The 17320-nt window shown below is 46.5% G+C and overlaps 1 protein-coding gene across 1 annotated transcript in view; it reads right to left on the minus strand.

The window, feature by feature from the left end:
* The window catches only part of CNGA3 (cyclic nucleotide gated channel subunit alpha 3), a 75111-nt gene that overhangs the window by 15374 nt on the left and 42417 nt on the right, over positions 1–17320 (minus strand). The window contains exons 4-7 of the mRNA XM_045054104.1: positions 16397–16518; positions 6745–6858; positions 4083–4262; positions 902–955 (exon numbers count right to left, since the gene is read on the minus strand). Of these exons, the coding sequence (XP_044910039.1) occupies positions 902–955; positions 4083–4262; positions 6745–6858; positions 16397–16482 (434 nt within the window). The 5' untranslated portion in view covers positions 16483–16518. The remainder of the gene's footprint in view (positions 1–901; positions 956–4082; positions 4263–6744; positions 6859–16396; positions 16519–17320) is intronic.

Consider the following 17320-nt stretch of genomic DNA (forward strand, 5'->3'; position numbering starts at 1 on the left):
CTTGATTGCTGGCATTTGGGTCTCTGGATTTGATATCCACATTTCTGCAGACAAAATGCAACTAAGTTTCATGGAGGGAAATGGTAAAAACTTGTATCCAAGGAACAAAAGGAAATAGGAAAAAGCCTTGGCACATTTCTCCTCAGTTGGAAGGCAGGTAATTTGGATTTCTTGCTGATATTGATGGTTTTTTCCCTAAGTTCCAACTGAGACTCCCTCCTGTGCCTGCCCCCGGGGTATTCCATAAAGAAGTCTGGCGAATGGTGCACACCCACACGTGTATGATCACACACATGCAACACTTCCTCCCTGGGCTCTTGAGTGGCACTTGCCAGAATCACACATCAAACTGATCTGCCAGCTCAGCGTCTGGTGATAAAAAGTAATTACAGCAGGGTCACCATTTCAAGAGGCTATTCTCTGGAAATACAGTATTTAAATCCCCTCTTCCCATTGTCCTAATTACTCCCTCCAAATTGGCCTGAATTGGCCTTATGACAAGGGCATTTCACTGGCACCCTGGAGCTTGAGGTTGTCGAATGGAAAATGCATTCTCATCATGAAGGAGAATATCCACTGCTCTGTAAAGGAACTCTGAGTTTGCACCCTCAAACACAGAAGCGATAGAGGATGTCAAAGCTTAAACCATGTATGCATTATAGATGAGAAAAATGAGGGTTGCTCAAAGAAGTCATACAGACCAGGTCCCTTCCCCATTTGTCCATGGGGATGGAATTTTGGAGAAAGGAACAAGATTCTAGAATGATCTAGTGGTGTTCTAGAAGTGTGGGAAGCGAAAGGATTTCAGCAGGGAGGCGAAGCTGGGACATCTATGGGGAGGTAGGTGGCCAGTGGGACCAGGGAGGGTGAGGGGGCTCTGCTGGGGAGCAGAGGTACTCACTCCTCTGAGTTGTTGCACATGTTGGTGTTGTTTCTGGCCAGCGGCCAGCCACTGCTGGAAAGTAAAGAGAACGCGGCATGGGAATCTGAACTCAGTTCCAACTACTGGGGACCATTTGCCCCAGGTGGTTAGGCTGGCACCTCCCCACACCCTGTCCCCCAGGCCTTTTCACACAGCTCTCAGGACCTGGGGTGTTGTTATTGTCAGGACAAACATTTTTTGACTGGCTAGCTCTAGGGGGAAGAGAAGATGAACATTTGGCTCAACTGAGGCTTCTGAATAGAGAGTTAACTACGCGCATCCCACCCAGAATCCTGGCCTCAAGTTCCACCCCATTTCATTCAGTTTAACAGTGTGCCAGGAGCTTTGAGGGACACAGACATGAACCCTATGTGGTTCCTGCCCACTGGGTGCACTCAGGTGGAGCGAGTCGAGCACCTTCAGCAGCAGATGGACACATTTGGCAGCAGCAGCAGCAGCTTACCCCCCTCATCTGCGCAGGCAGGGGCTCTCAAAAGGGGCCCTCCCTCAAAAACCCAATCACAGCAGCTACTTCCGGCTTGCAGGGCAAAAAACAGACCATGAGCAGAACTGTCCCAGTTCTGCATCTATCCTGCTCTGGGCCCTTGTCCCCACATTAATCTTAAAACTTCAGGGTTTGCCACCCCAGTTTTATGTGAGAATCTGCTAGAAAGTGGAGGCTGGTTTTGTGCCCAGCTGCACGTTTATTTAAAGCTGAATCACACGGTCCTTTGCGGCGTTCTGTAGGAAAAGCTATTATCTCAGAGTGCTCAATTGCCAATAGACATTTTTGACACAGCTAGTTTAAGGAAGCCAGCATGGCCTCACAGAGCTGGCGGGTGGCTTGCCTGTCTGCTGTCACTGCAGACACCTCATAGAAGACCTCCAGGACCAAGGCCAGTGGCCTGTGATCCTCTTGCCTGACTCTCAGGGCACCTCTTCTCTTCTGTGATGATGAACATCCAGCCAAATGCCATCCTGGTACTTCTGCTCACCACTGCTCAAGTCTCCCTCTCACCATCCATTACGTGGCTCTAACTATTTGTTTTGGGATTGGTTCTGATCACCAGACCCGCCCCCCTCCCCTGCCAAGCAATTTCCCAATTCCTATGAAGTTAGGAAAGATGCAGTGGCCTGTGTTTACCACATCTCTGTGTCTGGGATGTCATAAGGCCAAACCATTAGAATAACCAAGACATGTCTCTGCATACACTTTGCTTTGCCAATGGGATTTGCCTGGAAAATCCAAAGTCTTCCTCCCCCAGGAGGCCTCTCTAATTGATCCGCCACTAGCCTGCATGAGCCTGCCCACTCTGAACCCTCAGGCAAGTGACCAGGCATCTGTGGTACAGTCGGGACCTGGCCCTGATGGGATCCTAGCCCAGCTCTTTGCTCATCTGGTCACATTGGGAAATGGACAAAGAGGCTTATGTTCATCTTCATTAGGCTAAGGTTGTAGATAGGATAATTTGATCAAGTTAACAAAAGAAGTCTTTGCTTGTCCACAAGGAACTGAACCACTCTGGCTGGCTCAGTAGCAAACCTCTCTCCCCACCTCCTCCTCCCGCATCTTCTCTTCTCCCTTATCTGCCATCCATCCTTTCTTTATGGCTCAGCAGTGAATAGCATGCTGGCCTTGCAGTCATGGAGCTATCTCTCAGTCTAGGATGCCTGGCCCTGGGAACCTGTGATGGCCCTGCACACATCCCCATTCCCACCAGCACCCAGGCCCTAGGTGGTCCTTCCCCAAGCCCAGAAACCCCAAGGGTTTGTGGTCTAAGCCCAGGTGAAAATGTGAGCCAGCCAATTATCACACCTTTCCCAGCAGGGAGACTAAACGTGGCTCCCCTAGAGTGGTTGATAGCAAGAATTTCCTTGAACTCTCATATTTTATCTTAAATATGCTTGCACATTTTTCAATCTACTGCATAATCTATAATAAACCTATAACACGTATATACAAACATGGAAGCAAAATGGAAGTACCAGGAAGATCCATCTTGCTTCCTCTGAGGCCTCATGACCTTCACTCCCCAGGGGCCCTTGGATGCCCATTTGAGAGACTCACACCTGAGCCCTTTTTCTCGTTCAACAAAAAAAAACACACAGGATTTTCTCCAACAATTATATAGGGACCATTTGGTCTGCAATAACCAGGCTTGTTTTCACCTTTACATCTTATAAATCTTGGCATTATCTACAGAATTCAGCCCCCTTTTCCAGAAAGCAGATTCTGAGCAAGAGTCTTCCTGTTTGAGAGGCTCAGAGGCGGTCAACCTCCCCCTCCATGTCTTAGCTCTCCTTCCCTCCAACAGCCCAGAGGGTCCTGAAGAGACATTCTGCTACTAGCCACACTTAATTCAACCTGTGGTGGCCCACTGGTCTCCCTGCTGGTCACAGGCTGGGGAGACTTCCCAAGAACAAGAGAGGAGGGGAGGCAGCAGCTCTGAGTGTAGGGTGTGGGATTGGGGGATGTAAGTCAGCACCTGCAGATTTCTTTCACTATGTCTACACCAGACAGCCCCAGCCACAGCCCCCAATCAGTCAGTGGGCCATGCAAGAAAATGCTCAGAGCCCTTGTTCTGCAGACCTCTCTCCTACCGAAAAGTGAACATTCTCTCCATCCCCCATTCTACCCCCACCTACACTCCCCAACTCCATGGTTCTTATCCTGATCTGGGATATGATGGCTCCTCTTGAAAATTCTGACCAACTTTCAGACCTCCCTCCCAGAAGATTGCATGTAAAATTGTGGGTACCATTTAGGTAATCTCAAAGCTATGGTATTAAAGCCCCTGGCTTTTAGTAAAGTGGGTCACAGTGCAATCTGGGATGAGGGCCCTTTGATGGAGAGAGATCAAGTGAGACTAGCATCCCCAGATGTGTTTCTGAGAGCACCAATTCTAGGGGGCACTGGTGGGTACTCTGTGCAGGGTCAAATGAGGGTGGAGGTTCTGGTTAAAGGATTTCCTCTCCTGCAATCCTTCTTTGACTCGGGGCAGCCACTGTTACAGCATGCAGTATTCCTCCACAACAGACACCTTCTTCAAGGTACAGGTCATGAGGCTGGTGCTCCGGGCCACCCACACAGTGGATCTAAGCTGCAGGAGCAAAGCAATGCTTCACCTGGTGCCAGTGGCCCATCCTCTTGGTTCCTTACCTTCTCCCTCTGTCTGGTGGCTCCTGGCTGCCAACATTTGACTGGGCATTGCTTTCTTGGCTGGATACCTCCTTGAGCTCAGCTCCACGGAAACGCTCCAGGAAGGAGTCAGGTCTCTGGTCCTCGTGGTGTAAGTGCCCGGTGGCCCATGCTCGCAGTGAGATGATCAGGCGAGACAACCTGGAAGGACATGGACAGGCAGCTAGTGCAGGGAGGAAGGAGATGGAAAGCTTTCTTTTCCAGGGCTGGGGCAGAAGCAGAGATGACTGGCAGGATCCTAGGCTTAGATGTGCACCTCCACTCTGTCAGGGCCTTATTCCCTGGTCCTATACCACCTGCAGTCTGGGACCCAGCTTTCCAGATAAGGGACATTGTCTTCATTATGGCTTTGTCCTTTTAACACGAGGACTCTGCCAAAGGCATGATCCTTCAAATGGGGAATTAGCAGCTTTTCTGCTTACATTGCCTTTGTAGAGCTCTTTATGACTGGTAGGCACTGGAATAGAAAAAATACAATTTGCAAATGGTGATAAAATTTAGAATAAGGTTTAAGGGAACAGGCACCCAGATACAACTTAGATTCTTTTCCTAACCCTTGTCTCATTGTTTGCTATACAAATTCTTGTTTCCTCCCAGCCTTGTGCATGAGTTTCCTTGCAGCTTTCCCTGACCCTTCTCCTGGAGCCAGACCCTGCCAGGCCCTCAAGTGCCTGAGACCAGCCAGCCTATGTCTCCAGAGCCTGTCTTAGCTCCAGCTTTCTGTAAGAAGGCTTCCTTCAGCCCTGCCTCCTGCCTTCCCTGTCTCCTCCAGAGGGGAATGGGAAGAAAGCCTGAACCCTCTTTCTTGGCATCTGGTTTCCCTGACTTGGCACCTACAGTGCATGCCACTGTTCCCAACAAAATCAGTTCTGAGCAACCTAGAACCACATCATGAGTTGTCATATGCCTTCACCCTAATAACAGACTTCGGAGCTTTGCCTAAGAAGAGTAAGTTAAAGCAAGAAAACATTCCACGCTCAAAGATGTTTACAGCTGCTGCAGACATATGTTGAGGTGCCTGCCCAGCCCAGCCTCTCTGTTCTGGACACTCTTCCTACCCCCCATCCCCCCTGTGCTGAGGGGCTGGAACCAAGATCATATCCCCTTCTCCAGCTCAGCCAACAGGCTCAGGAATGAACAAGTGACCCACAGAGAGTCACCCAAGCCTCTGAATTAAAAGCCACTCCAGGGGCGCCTGGGTGGCGCAGTCGGTTGGGTGTCCGACTTCAGCCAGGTCACAATCTCACGATCCGTGAGTTCGAGCCCCGCGTCAGGCTCTGGGCTGATGGCTCAGAGCCTGGAGCCTGTTTCCGTATCTGTGTCTCCCTCTCTCTCTCTGCCCCTCCCCCGTTCATGCTGTGTCTCTCTCTGTCCCAAAAATAAATAAATGTTGAAAAAAATTAAAAAAATAAATAAATAAAAGCCACTCCAGGATGGGGTTGGGTGTTTCAACACAAGATTGTATAGCAAAGGCCATTTCCAGCCTGTGCCTACTGATGTGTGAACAGAGAAAGCCTGAAACATAGGAGACATGCAGGAAAAAAAAAAATCACAACGATCATGACACTCCAGGAGAAAATGAAAGGGAGAGGGCAGGTGCCTCCCCTGCTCCCGTCTTATGAGCCCCATTTGGTTCCCTTTCCACCGGACGGTCTGTCTGAGCTTGCACCAGCCTCCTGCCTCGGCCCTACCCCAGGTCTTTCGATTTGAACCAGTTTGAAGGTGTCTTCTTCCTTGCAATCAATGAGCCTTAAGACCACATTTTATTGGTAAGACAAAAACACTGGAAATCATGTAAATGCCCAGCTACAAGGGGCTGGTGAAAGAAACATTCCTCCGCAGTGAAAAATATGAAGAATAACTAGACAAATTAACTTTTGCAATAATCTTAGCCAAAACTGTAGAACACGTGATTATATAAAACTCTGGCATTGGTAGAAAAACAAATTTAGTGGAAGGAAACAATGAGTTCCGCATTTGTTGAGCACCTGTCGGGAGTCAGTGCTTGTCTCCCGCGCAGCCCTCCCACTGTTTGATGTGTTTCCAGATGAGACCTGGAAAGGTGAAATGACTTCTTTAAGGCGGCACAGCTCTTGACGCCCAAGTGCAGATGTCATCAGCTCGGAGGCTGGATAATCTTCCCCATCCTTTTGCAAGGTGCATGCTACGAAGTCTGGACACACACCTGTGAGGACCTACCAGAGGCTATTTCGGACGGTGCCACTGGTACCACCTGCACGCCACTGAAGTCCACCAGCGGTCTCCTGCGGCTTGCTGGTCTTTTTTCTCAATTCTTTTTGGAACCCTTCCTGGTTGGCTTTTTCTAAATTCTTCCAGAATTGAGCAAGTGCCTCAATATCACTTTATATGAAAGCAATTTCAGATAACAGCAGTTTTTCTTAGATTTTTCTGAGCTCAGAACACTTGACCTGAGAGGAAATTACTCGGTGATAGATTTCTGACAGCTTTTCTCCTGTCCCTTTCTTCTCCAAATCTTCAACGCTACCTCCACCCCTCCACCACCCCCTCCCCCCACCCCGCCGGTTTCTTCCTGACACTCATCTCCCTTCCTCCTGCCTCAGTCTCCCCCTTCCCAAGGTGAGTGCTGAGCCTGGTGGGTTACCTGGAGGGCCCCTGGCTGGTGTAGGAGTTTCGCCTGGATTCAGCCAGTCGTCTGGTCTCCATGGCGATCTCCTGCTGCAGTTCTGATGAAGTCTCCTCGCAAGGCGAGTGGACCCTAGGAAATCAAATATGCAGCAGGCTAAATTGATTTCAAGCTCATTGCCTCCTGGACACAGGGATGAGATGGCCAGATGCCCTGCTTAATGAGGAAAGCTGCAGACCCCAGTCTTCACTCTGTCAGTCTGTGCTCCAGCAGGATCTGGCAGATCCTGGCTTTTTGGATGAATATGGCTTTTCCTTATTGTTGCATTATATGCTAATTAACTTGGATGTAAATTAAAAAATAAATAAATTAATTTTTAAAAAAGAAGAAATGACAAACAACAACGACAAAAACAAAACAAACAAACAAACAAAAAACAAAAAAATCATGGCCTTTCCTTTACAGCCAGGCTGACCAGGGAAGGTAGTTTGCCTAGCCACTGCCCATGGACTGGGAGAAGGGGGCAGGCCGGCAGCACCTGGTCCTCATCAGAGCACTGGCAGGGGAGGGGGAGGCAGATCCCAGTGCCCAGCATCCACACCCACAGCAGCTGTTTCTACACAATGATTCCAGAACAAGAATTCAGTTTCAAACACATCTCTGCATACTGAAATCCTATCTGCTAAGGCTGGACTGTGTGGACACCATAGCCACACCACCTGGGCACTTATTTGTGTGCTTGCTTGGCAGCTTTCCTAGGAATCCATTCGGTATTTGGTTAAGAGGAGCATCCTGGAATATTGTACGGAATTGGCCTAATTCCCCAAGTGCATTTGTTCAGTGCTTTCATGTGAAAATTCAGTCCCACTGTGCCCTTTTGTCAAAGCCTAACCTCTGTCCCCTGCAGTGCAGAGGTAATTGGGCCAGAGACTCACCTGTGCAATCCAGGATGAAAAGCATGAGTACACAGAGGACACGTGCCCACGACTCAAGATGAGCACCATTCACATCAGCAGAGGCTCGGGGTTTGTTTAACTGCGTGGAATAAGACCAGTGTGTTTGGGCATATTTTTCTTTCATTCCCTGTCTCTTAAAAGCTCCGAGGGCTGAAGTTTGATCAGCCTGATTAAAAGCCAGCCAGGCGTTGGCCCCTAGGGATTTGCACTTCATTCGGAGTCTTGAAGAGCCCAAGCAGGACAAATTAATTCCATCACGTGACCTATTCCAACCTAATCAGCCTTCTTAACAAGGTGGCAACACAGTTGAGGAAGTAAGCAATAATTAATGTCAGGAAAAGGCTCTATCTCTCCCTGGTGAGTGATTAGAAGGGAGAGTCCTGAATCCCAGCCACTGATCTGCTGACTCCTCTTTGTACAACATCCCTGCCGTCTCTAGCAGCAGGGTGCTCACTACTGTCCCATGCCCCATCTGGGCCATCTTTGTAGAAGGTTCTTCCCTCCCTCAGTTTCTGCAGACCAAGGCTACCTTTTTTCTGCTGGAACCACACAGAGTCAGGCCACTTCATCTTCCACATGACCACCTCCAATGGTGGGGCAGCTGTCACACTGTGCCATATCTGTTTGTCCAGGCTAGAACCCCCAGCTCACCCAGCCATGTCTCCCCAGGTTCAAGGCTCTTCCCCATCATGGTCACGCTCCTGTGAGCAGGTTCCCGCATTCCTGCCCAACTGGGCAAGGACACTGAGAACACTGCTGTTACTGGACCCCAAGCCAGACATCTTTGTAAGTTTGTGAGTTCATGAGCTTTTAGTGTCCCCATTATCAACTACCATCAGCCAAAGCCAGTAGTCCTGTAACAAGGGCTGCTGCTAAGCCAGAAGGCCCTATCTTGTGTATATACAATTGATCTGTTGGAAGTAAGTGTTGGATCTTTCCATTGATCTGAGTCACCTGATATTTTGGGACCCATGATATGCAGTGCCACCATACTGGCCTTTCCTCCCAAACTCCATCACTTTCACATGCGATACACAAACTATATGCCATTTATTGACTGCTTACTGTATGTCAGACATAGATCTTATCAACTAATTCACATAATCACCCTATAAGAGAGAAAACCGAGGTTCAGAGAAGTTAAGTGACTTCCTCAAGATCATATGGCCAAGTGGTAAAGCTGATTTGAATGGTATTCCATCCCATGTCAAAGCCTGCTCTAATCCACTCCATGAAGCTGCTGTCTATATTTTCATATACAGCACTGATTAAAGAAAAAGCTTAATAGGACATGGCTGAGGACTGAGTCCTGTGGCATGCTGCTAGAGACATGGCTCTGATCCACCTGGCTACACTATGTGGGGATGGCTCTTTATTTTCAAACCATCTAATTGAATTCTCCCTCTACACCTTTAAAAGACCACTCGCATTTTGTGCTGATATGTATGAGACACCCTGTCAGAGGCCCTGCCAAGTGGCAAAGCTGAGATTTGAATGTCATTCCAGAAAGCTCTGATCCCCTTGCCCTTCTAGTAATCTGTATACGACAAAGGTGGAATGTGCATTCCAAGGCACCCAGGTCAGTTACTGGAGTAGGGAGCAGTGACAGAAGTGAGTCCATATCTCAAGTCCCTGGATCCTGGCAGCTGGCACATGGTGAGGTTAGGGGGGCAGCAGCCCACAGCTGAACAGGTGTGCTTGGAAGATCTGGAGGCAATCCCGAGGGTGAAGGTGTTCTGTCCCTACCAGCAGATCCTCAGGGAGTTCTGGGCACCAAGAAGTCAGCCTAGCATTTCTGCCTAGTCTGCTTTCTGTTAATTACGTGAGGGCACATCCTGAGAACAGATTTATTTGCATTAGCAGCAAAGGAATCCGTGACATCAGAGCTGGTGAGGATGTGAGGAGGGCAAAACCTGACCCCGGATTCCAAAGCAGGCCTGCTACTGGCAGCAGGGAGGGCTCCTATGTGGGGGCTAGGATCTAGGACACCCACTTGAAAGGCAGGAGGCAGAATGGGGAGCCGGGAGTTCTGGATTCGAATCCCTACCTTAACACCTCTTAGCTAGGTGTTCTGTGGGCTGGTCACTTACCCTCCCTAAAGTTCCCTAGTCTTCAAAAAGGAACTAAGGAAAAATTGGTGATTTTTTTTTTTTTTTATCAACTTAAGTATTGTTCCAACAGCCAAATCCAGAAAGGCACATTTAGCTGTGAAGAATAGGGATAGTTTTCTGTGAAGTCAATTCAAAGCACCTAAAGGGCCTTTTCTTCTTGCTGCATCTCCCCACTTGTTTTTTTGTTATTTTTTGTGTGGGTCTATTTTATTTTATGAAAAAAAAATGTTTTAAATATACGTTATTATCAAATTGGTTTATATATAACACCCAGTGCTCATCCCAACAAGTGCCCTCCTCAATGCCCAGCACCCATTTTCCCTGTCCCTCTGCCCCACATCTACTCCCAGTTCTCTGTATTTAAGAGTCTCTTGTGGTTTGCCTCTTTTCCGCTCTGTTTGTAACTATTTTTTCCCCTTCCAGTCCTCCATGGTCTTCTGTTAAGTTTCTCAAGATCTACATAGGAGTGAAAACATATGATATCTGTCCTGTTCTCTGACTGACTTATTTCACTCAGCATAATACCTTCCAGTTCCATCCACGTTGCTGCAAATGGCCAGATTTCATTCTTTCTCATTGCCAAGTCGTATTCCATTGTATATATAAACCACCTCTTCTTTATCCATGTCAGTTGATGGACATTTAGGCTCTTACCATAATTTGGCTATTGTTGAAAGTGCTGCTATAAACATTGGGGTACAAGTGCCCCTATGCATCAGTACTCCTATATCCCTTGGGTAAATTCCTAGTAGTGCTATTGCTGGGTTGTAGGGTAGTTCTATTTTTAACTTTTTGAGGAACATCCACACTGTTTTCCAGAGCGGCTGCACCAGTTCACATTCCCACCAACAGTGCCAGAGGTTTCCTGTTTCTCCACATCCTTGCCAGCATCTGTAGTTTCCTGACTTGGAGTCCCCACTTGTTTTTTGATGCTTAAAATTCTATGATGTCTTCTAGCTCCAGAGTCTCTACCCTTGTTAAATGCCTGGGGCTATTTATTTTATTTTTTTTTATTATATGAAATTTATTGTCAAATTAGTTTCCATACAACACCCAGTGCTCATCCCAAAAGATGCCCTCTTCAATGCCTATCACCTACCCTCCCCTCCCTCCCACCCCCTATCAACCTTCAGTTTGTTCTCAGTTTTTAAGAGTCTCTTATGCTTTGGCTCTCTCTCCCACTCTAACCTCTTTTTTTTTCTTTTTTTTTCCTTCCCCTCCCCCATGGGTTTCTGTTAAGTTTCTCAGGATCCACATAAGAGTGAAAACATATGGTATCTGTCTTTCTCTGTATGGCTTATTTCACTTAGCATAACACTCTCCAGTTCCATCCACATTGCTACAAAGGGCCATATTTCATTCTTTCTCATTGCCATTTAGTACTCCATTGTGTATATAAACCACAATTTCTTTATCCATTCATCATTTGATGGACATTTAGGCTTTTCCCACAATTTGGCTATCGTTGAGAGTGCTGCTATAAACATTGGGGTACAAGTGCCCCTAAGCATCAGTACTCCTGTATCCCTTGGGTAAATTCCTAGCAGTGATACTGCTGGGTCATAGGGTAGGTCTATTTTTAATTTTTTGAGGAACCTCCACACTGTTTTCCAGAATGGCTGCACCAGTTTGCATTCCCACCAACAGTGCAAGAGGGTTCCCGTTTCACCACATCCTCTTGCCTGGGGCTATTTAAATAGTAAACCCAATTAGTTATTCCTCAGAGAAACTGATTTTACCAAGCAGATGGAAGAAGAGATGGAAAGAGAGGAGAACCAAAGTTTGAGGTGACATTTCGAGTCCCCATGGACACACAGTTACTGAAAAAAAGGAGCCACCAATGCAAAAAATGAGGATCCAGAACCGCCCAGAGAAATACAGAGGCAAGAGAGACTGAGAGTCAGGAGCTGTCCTGCCAGGAGCTTGAGGAGAGGCCTGGGGCAAGGACTTGACAGGGACTCATCTGTAAACAAACAATCAGGTCAGGCCAGGACACCCCTGAAGCTGCCGACTGACTGAGACTGGCTGACTGTAGTGCTGATACCTTTTCAGGAAGGAGCTCCGTGAAGTTGGTAATCAGCAAGAATAAGAGCAACCAGCACAACACAATGATATGACTTTTGAAACACAAGGTAGTTTTCAACTTATGATGCTCATCTTCTAAGTTTTCTTATAAAGGAGAATTCATGTCCATGAGGTAAAGGTCTCCCTTATCACTGGGAGAAGACAGGCTTCTCATCAGAACTGCAGCTTGTCATTAGCTTTGTACTTCCTCCAGTGACTTTGGGGACGTAAGCGAAGACAAACCTTGGAGAACAAGGGTGGAGAATGTGATACTTTGTTTTTCTTTTCCTCTTCTCAAGCCCTGAGGACCGTGAATGACCGACATGCACTGCCATTGGCCACATGTAACCAGGGAACTGAATTGAGTGCATTTTTGTCTTTAGTCCTAGGGAAGCAGGCTGAAAATGGTTTTCTTTGGTGATAATTGCTTTGGGCTCTGCTCAGAGAGCAGCATGAAGAAGGCTTCTCTTCTGTAGGACACAAACCCCTATGCCCCAAAGCTCGACTAAAATAGCTACACTAGGAGATTGATCTGAGATTTGAGGTGCCCTCGGTTCTAGCTGCAATTCTCTGTAGCAGATTCTGAAATCTTTCCCTACTGCATTATCTTTTCAAATATGCCAGACAGCTCTTAAATAATCAAGTCAACTAAATAGATTTAATAGAAAGGAAAAAAATCAAGACATTTCTATTTCTGGTATTTCCAGGGTATAAACTTGACTTCTTTGTTCAAATGAAATGTTTCCATCCTTCCTTATGGCTTGTCACTAGGAAAATGATCCCAATAATTTAAAAGGAGAAACAGAAACCTGGCTTTCCAATTTAGTGAAAGGGATGGGGACAGGGCTTCCCAATTTGGAGACAGGGATGTCTTAGGGGATGGGGAGATGATATCTCCTCCCTCCTGGGGGCATTCAGCAAAGGGTCACAGTGACATGCAGGTTCCCAGAACAGCTTCATTGATATCATTGAGGAAAAAGAATGATTAATTTTTTGGTTTTGTTTTGTTTTTTGAGAGAGACAGAGACAGAGACAGAACATGAGTGGGGGAGGGAAAAAAAGGGGGAGGGAGACACAGGATCTAAAGCAGGTTCCAGGCTCTGAGCTGTCAGTACAGAGCCCTATGCAGGGCTTGAACCTATGTACTGTGAGATCATGACCTAAGCCAAAGTCGGACACTTAACCTACTGAGCCACCCAGGCTTCCTGAATGATTAATATTTAAGGACACACATTAGCAATTATTTCTTCCAAGGGAGCCTAGATGGCTGAGTTGGTTAAGCATCTGACTCTTGATTTTGGCTCAGGTCATGATCTTACAATTTGTGAATTTGAGCCCTGTGTCACCCTCTGTGCTGACGGTTCAGAGCCTGCTTGGGACTGTCTCACTGTCCCCCTCTCTCTGCCCCTTCCCTGCTTGTGCGCATGATCACTCTCTCTCTCTTTCTTGCAAAATTAATAAATAAACATTTTTTAAACCTCAATTTTTTCTCCTATAAGCTTTCTAAATGGATTTGAATTTTAAAGCCAAGATCTATGGTTTGTTCAAGCACCATTTTCTCCCCTAAAATAGTGATTTGAAACTTTAAAATTTTATGTGTATTTGCCAGAGTCCCTTGTTCAAGTAAATCTTATAGGGAAAACTAGTCTGTATATAGACAGATGCTGGGCTGCACTGGGAAGCAGAGGAGGGGCCTGGACTCAGCCTGGCCAAACGCTGTTTCACCTTCAGCCTGAACACACATGCTCAATCCTTGGTAGCACCAAGGAACCCATTCTGGAAATTTCCATTTGTTAACCCACTCCTGCTTCCATAAGATAAAGCAAACATCTGTCTTATGAAGGGAGCATTCTTTCTCTCTCTCCTTTTGACATCTCCATAGTGTCTCCATGGGATTCTGTATTAATCTGTCAACAAGCTTTTACCACATCAGTGGTTGGGCAAGTCCCCAGGGCAGGCTCAGTGAGACTGGACTAGTGGTCAGGCTGAGAAAGCATGACTTGGTCACAGGCAGGAAATGGCCAGATCCAGATGTCAGGACAGCTGGAGCTATGTAAGGTCAGAGCAGGAGAAGTCTTCCAGCCTGGAACACCAGGAAAGGACCACAGGAGGGAGAATCATTTCCAACGCTGACAGTGAGCACTGACTGAGCACTTTCTCACAGCAGGGACTGTGCTGGGAGCTTTCACCTGTTTTAACCTCACTACAGCCCTCTGCGGTCAGTACTAATACATTTTACAGATAAGGAAACTGTGGTTTGAAACAGCTGCACAATTTTTCGGAGCTGGTCAGTTGCAGAGCCAATGTTCAAACCCAGCCAGTCTGACCCTGAGCCTGTTAGTCATCACTCTGGTCAGGGGATAGGGGATAGGAGGGAGAAGGAAGGGCATATTCCCATCCATGAATATGGCAAATAGTATTGTTGCAGGGGAATCAATTCAGAACCCCCCACTGTGTGGCTGACTAATCTTCTGTGTGTACACAAACCCACTGTGAGCCCACAGAGAGTCCCTTGGAAGCAGAGGCTCATCAGCAGGTATCTGTGTGGCTTAATGAGCTAACAGTTTCTTCTGCAAAGGGTCATCTTCCAGGAGACCTGGTGAGCCCTCTTGGACAGCCCACACATCAGGCTTGGTTAATAGGCCACTGGCTGAGGTAGAGCCAAGACAAGTCAGGCAGAGCTGGACCACAGTGGTTGTCTGGTTGAGAGGGCATTCTGGGCAGGAGCCCCAGCCCACCAACTGGGCCCACCTTCTCTTGAGTATCTCAGTATCTTGAGTGTCTTCTCTTAAGCCCCTGTTGTTGTCTTCTTGGCCCTAGGGAGTCTGTAAGTTCCATGATATGCTCTGATTATGTCCCACTCAAAGCAAAAGGGAGCAATGGGGGAAAGTTCCATTTTACTTCAAATTTTTCCTGATCCTAACAGCCTCTGTCCTTCTCACATTGGGCCCAAGATCCCAGGAGCCCAGTGCTGCCCAGGGAGCTTGACTTTATTGTTGTGGACTTTTTCTCCCTTCCACCCCAATCTTCTTTGAACACCCCACCCCCAAAGGTTTATTAGCTCAGATGTGAAAAAGAAGCTATTAATGCATACCAAAGTTTTAAAGCAGTTATGTGTCTTTTTTTTTTTCAAAGTTTATTTATTTTTGGGACAGAGAGAGACACAGCATGAACGGGGGAGGGGCAGAGAGAGAGGGAGACACAGAATCAGAAACAGGCTCCGAGCCATGAGCCCAGAGCCTGACGCGGGGCTCGAACTCACGGACCGTGAGATCGTGACCTGGCTGAAGTCGGACGCTTAACCGACTGCACCACCCAGGCGCCCCAGCAGTTATGTGTCTTAAGAGTGTTCTTATTTTCTTCTAGATTAAGGGCAATGACTCAACCTAAAAGAATAAGTCCCCAGTGGCAGGACCCTGATATTGACAGTAGGCCAGTTAGGAGGGAGAAATTTGAGCAGGGTGAGAATTTCTGATGGCCCTAAGTCATAGCAAGATTCTTGGGGCTCCAGTACCATGTTAAAATGGTTGGCAGCAATAAATATCTGTTGGGATGCTTTGAGATATTCCTCCCTTTGCCTGAATCCCAGAATGTAGGGTCCTGGGTCTGCATAGGTTTATTATAATAGGAACTCAAATCTCTTTGGAAATGGTTGTCCATCATTCATGAGCAGTTAACTAAGGTTCTGGTACTAAGAATCTAGACAGAGAAAAAACCAAATGTGCATCTGAGAGAGGGTGTGATATATATAATTGACTGAGGAGAAATGGTGGATGAGGACCTAGTATTGGGGATATGAGCACTGAGAGACTGTCATTGCAGTTTGTGACCATATGATATTCTGCAGATTTCACGGGAGAGAGAAGTTTTCAGTGTGTGTGTGTGTGTGTGTGTGTGTGTGTGTGTGTATGCCATATGTGTGTGTATCATATATAACAACAATAATGTAAATATTGGAAATAAGGTTTCTTATAGTTCAACTCAACCAACTTGTTGAGAGTTTAAGAAACCTAAAAATATGTCTATTTGCACCAAATAGGTACTTTCCCATTTCCTCACTGTTATGCTAGGAGCTTGGAAAAGATGCTGCTCCATTTTGCAGTTGAAGAAACTGAGGCACAGAGAAATTAAGTGTGTTTTCCCCAACCTACTAAAGCTACAAACAGGGCTAGAAGTAGAACTCAGGTACAGATTTCCTTATGGCTGCTTGCATGTGGTTGATGGGGCTGATGGCTTCACTGGCAAGGCACAGCCCACTCTCTGCAGGCCCATGAGCACAGCATGAATCCTGACCTTCCCCTGGAAGCAAGGGACAGGGCATCTGATTTGTACTACATCCCTAGTGCCCAGGACAATGTCTGATGCAGAGTCCAACAAATGTTTAATATGTACACAGGAAAATGTTTGGAGAAGTTTTACAGTAAGATTTAATTTGCTGAATTTGAATCTTCATTTTGTTACCTTTTAGAAGTCACATAACTTTTTGAGCTTCATTTTTCACCTCTCTAAAATTAGTATGAAATGGAAAGCCCATCTCACCTGCTGAGGCCATTTTCAACGTGGTCCAGATCTCTGTCCCTGGTTCTTACAGTAGGGTGGGAGTATTGGGTGCTAATCTTAGCCATCTTCTTGCTTTGTTACATTCAGCTTCAAGGTTGTTGCTGAAACATGAACACAACACAGATCACATCAGGATGAGGAAGCAGCTGCAAACCCACGTTGTTGTGTGTGAGGACTATTTCCCCAGGCAAGCCCTGGCACACACACCCTCTTCCATTTCTCCCATAGTTGCAGCTACACCGTGTTTTAGTTGGTTTTTTTGGACTCTTCTTCCCAGCCTGAAGCACAAGCAAGGTCTTTCACTTTGTGTATGCTCCCATGCTGAAGAGCTGCTCAAACTTATATGCTGATCTAGCAAATGAATGAATGATTGGTGAAGTTGGTATTTGATATAAGAAAGCTAAAATCCTCATGATTCCCTGGAACGATGTGATGTTCCTCTTGACCCTGTTTTTTCTCATTTACTTTTTTTATCTTATAATTTTTCACGTTTTAGTAGCTCCCCCAAATCCCATTTCAAAACAAAACATGAAAAACTAACAATCCTTGACATCCATAAAACCTTTACAACATAATGTTACACTCAAAACACACTTCATCTCCTTTAATCCTCAAAATAACTTTATCAGATATTTACAATTTTTATCCCCATTTAAAGATGGCTAAATTGAGACTCAGAGATGTCAAGCAGCTTATCCAAGTTAAAAAAAAATAGGTAAAACCTGTTGATGGCATGATCTTGGTGCTAGAAATCAGACCATGAATACTCTCCCTTCAGCAAACATTGGAAGGTGCCCCTATGACTGATGAAAGAAGAAAGCTGGTATGAGCACAGGGCTGGTGTGAAGAACACAAAGACTGGCCAGTTCCATCATCCTTGATCAAAACCCTCCAAGTGGAAGA

This window comes from Felis catus, chromosome A3 (assembly GCF_018350175.1).
Source record: "Felis catus isolate Fca126 chromosome A3, F.catus_Fca126_mat1.0, whole genome shotgun sequence".
Classification (NCBI taxonomy): Eukaryota; Metazoa; Chordata; class Mammalia; order Carnivora; family Felidae; genus Felis; species Felis catus.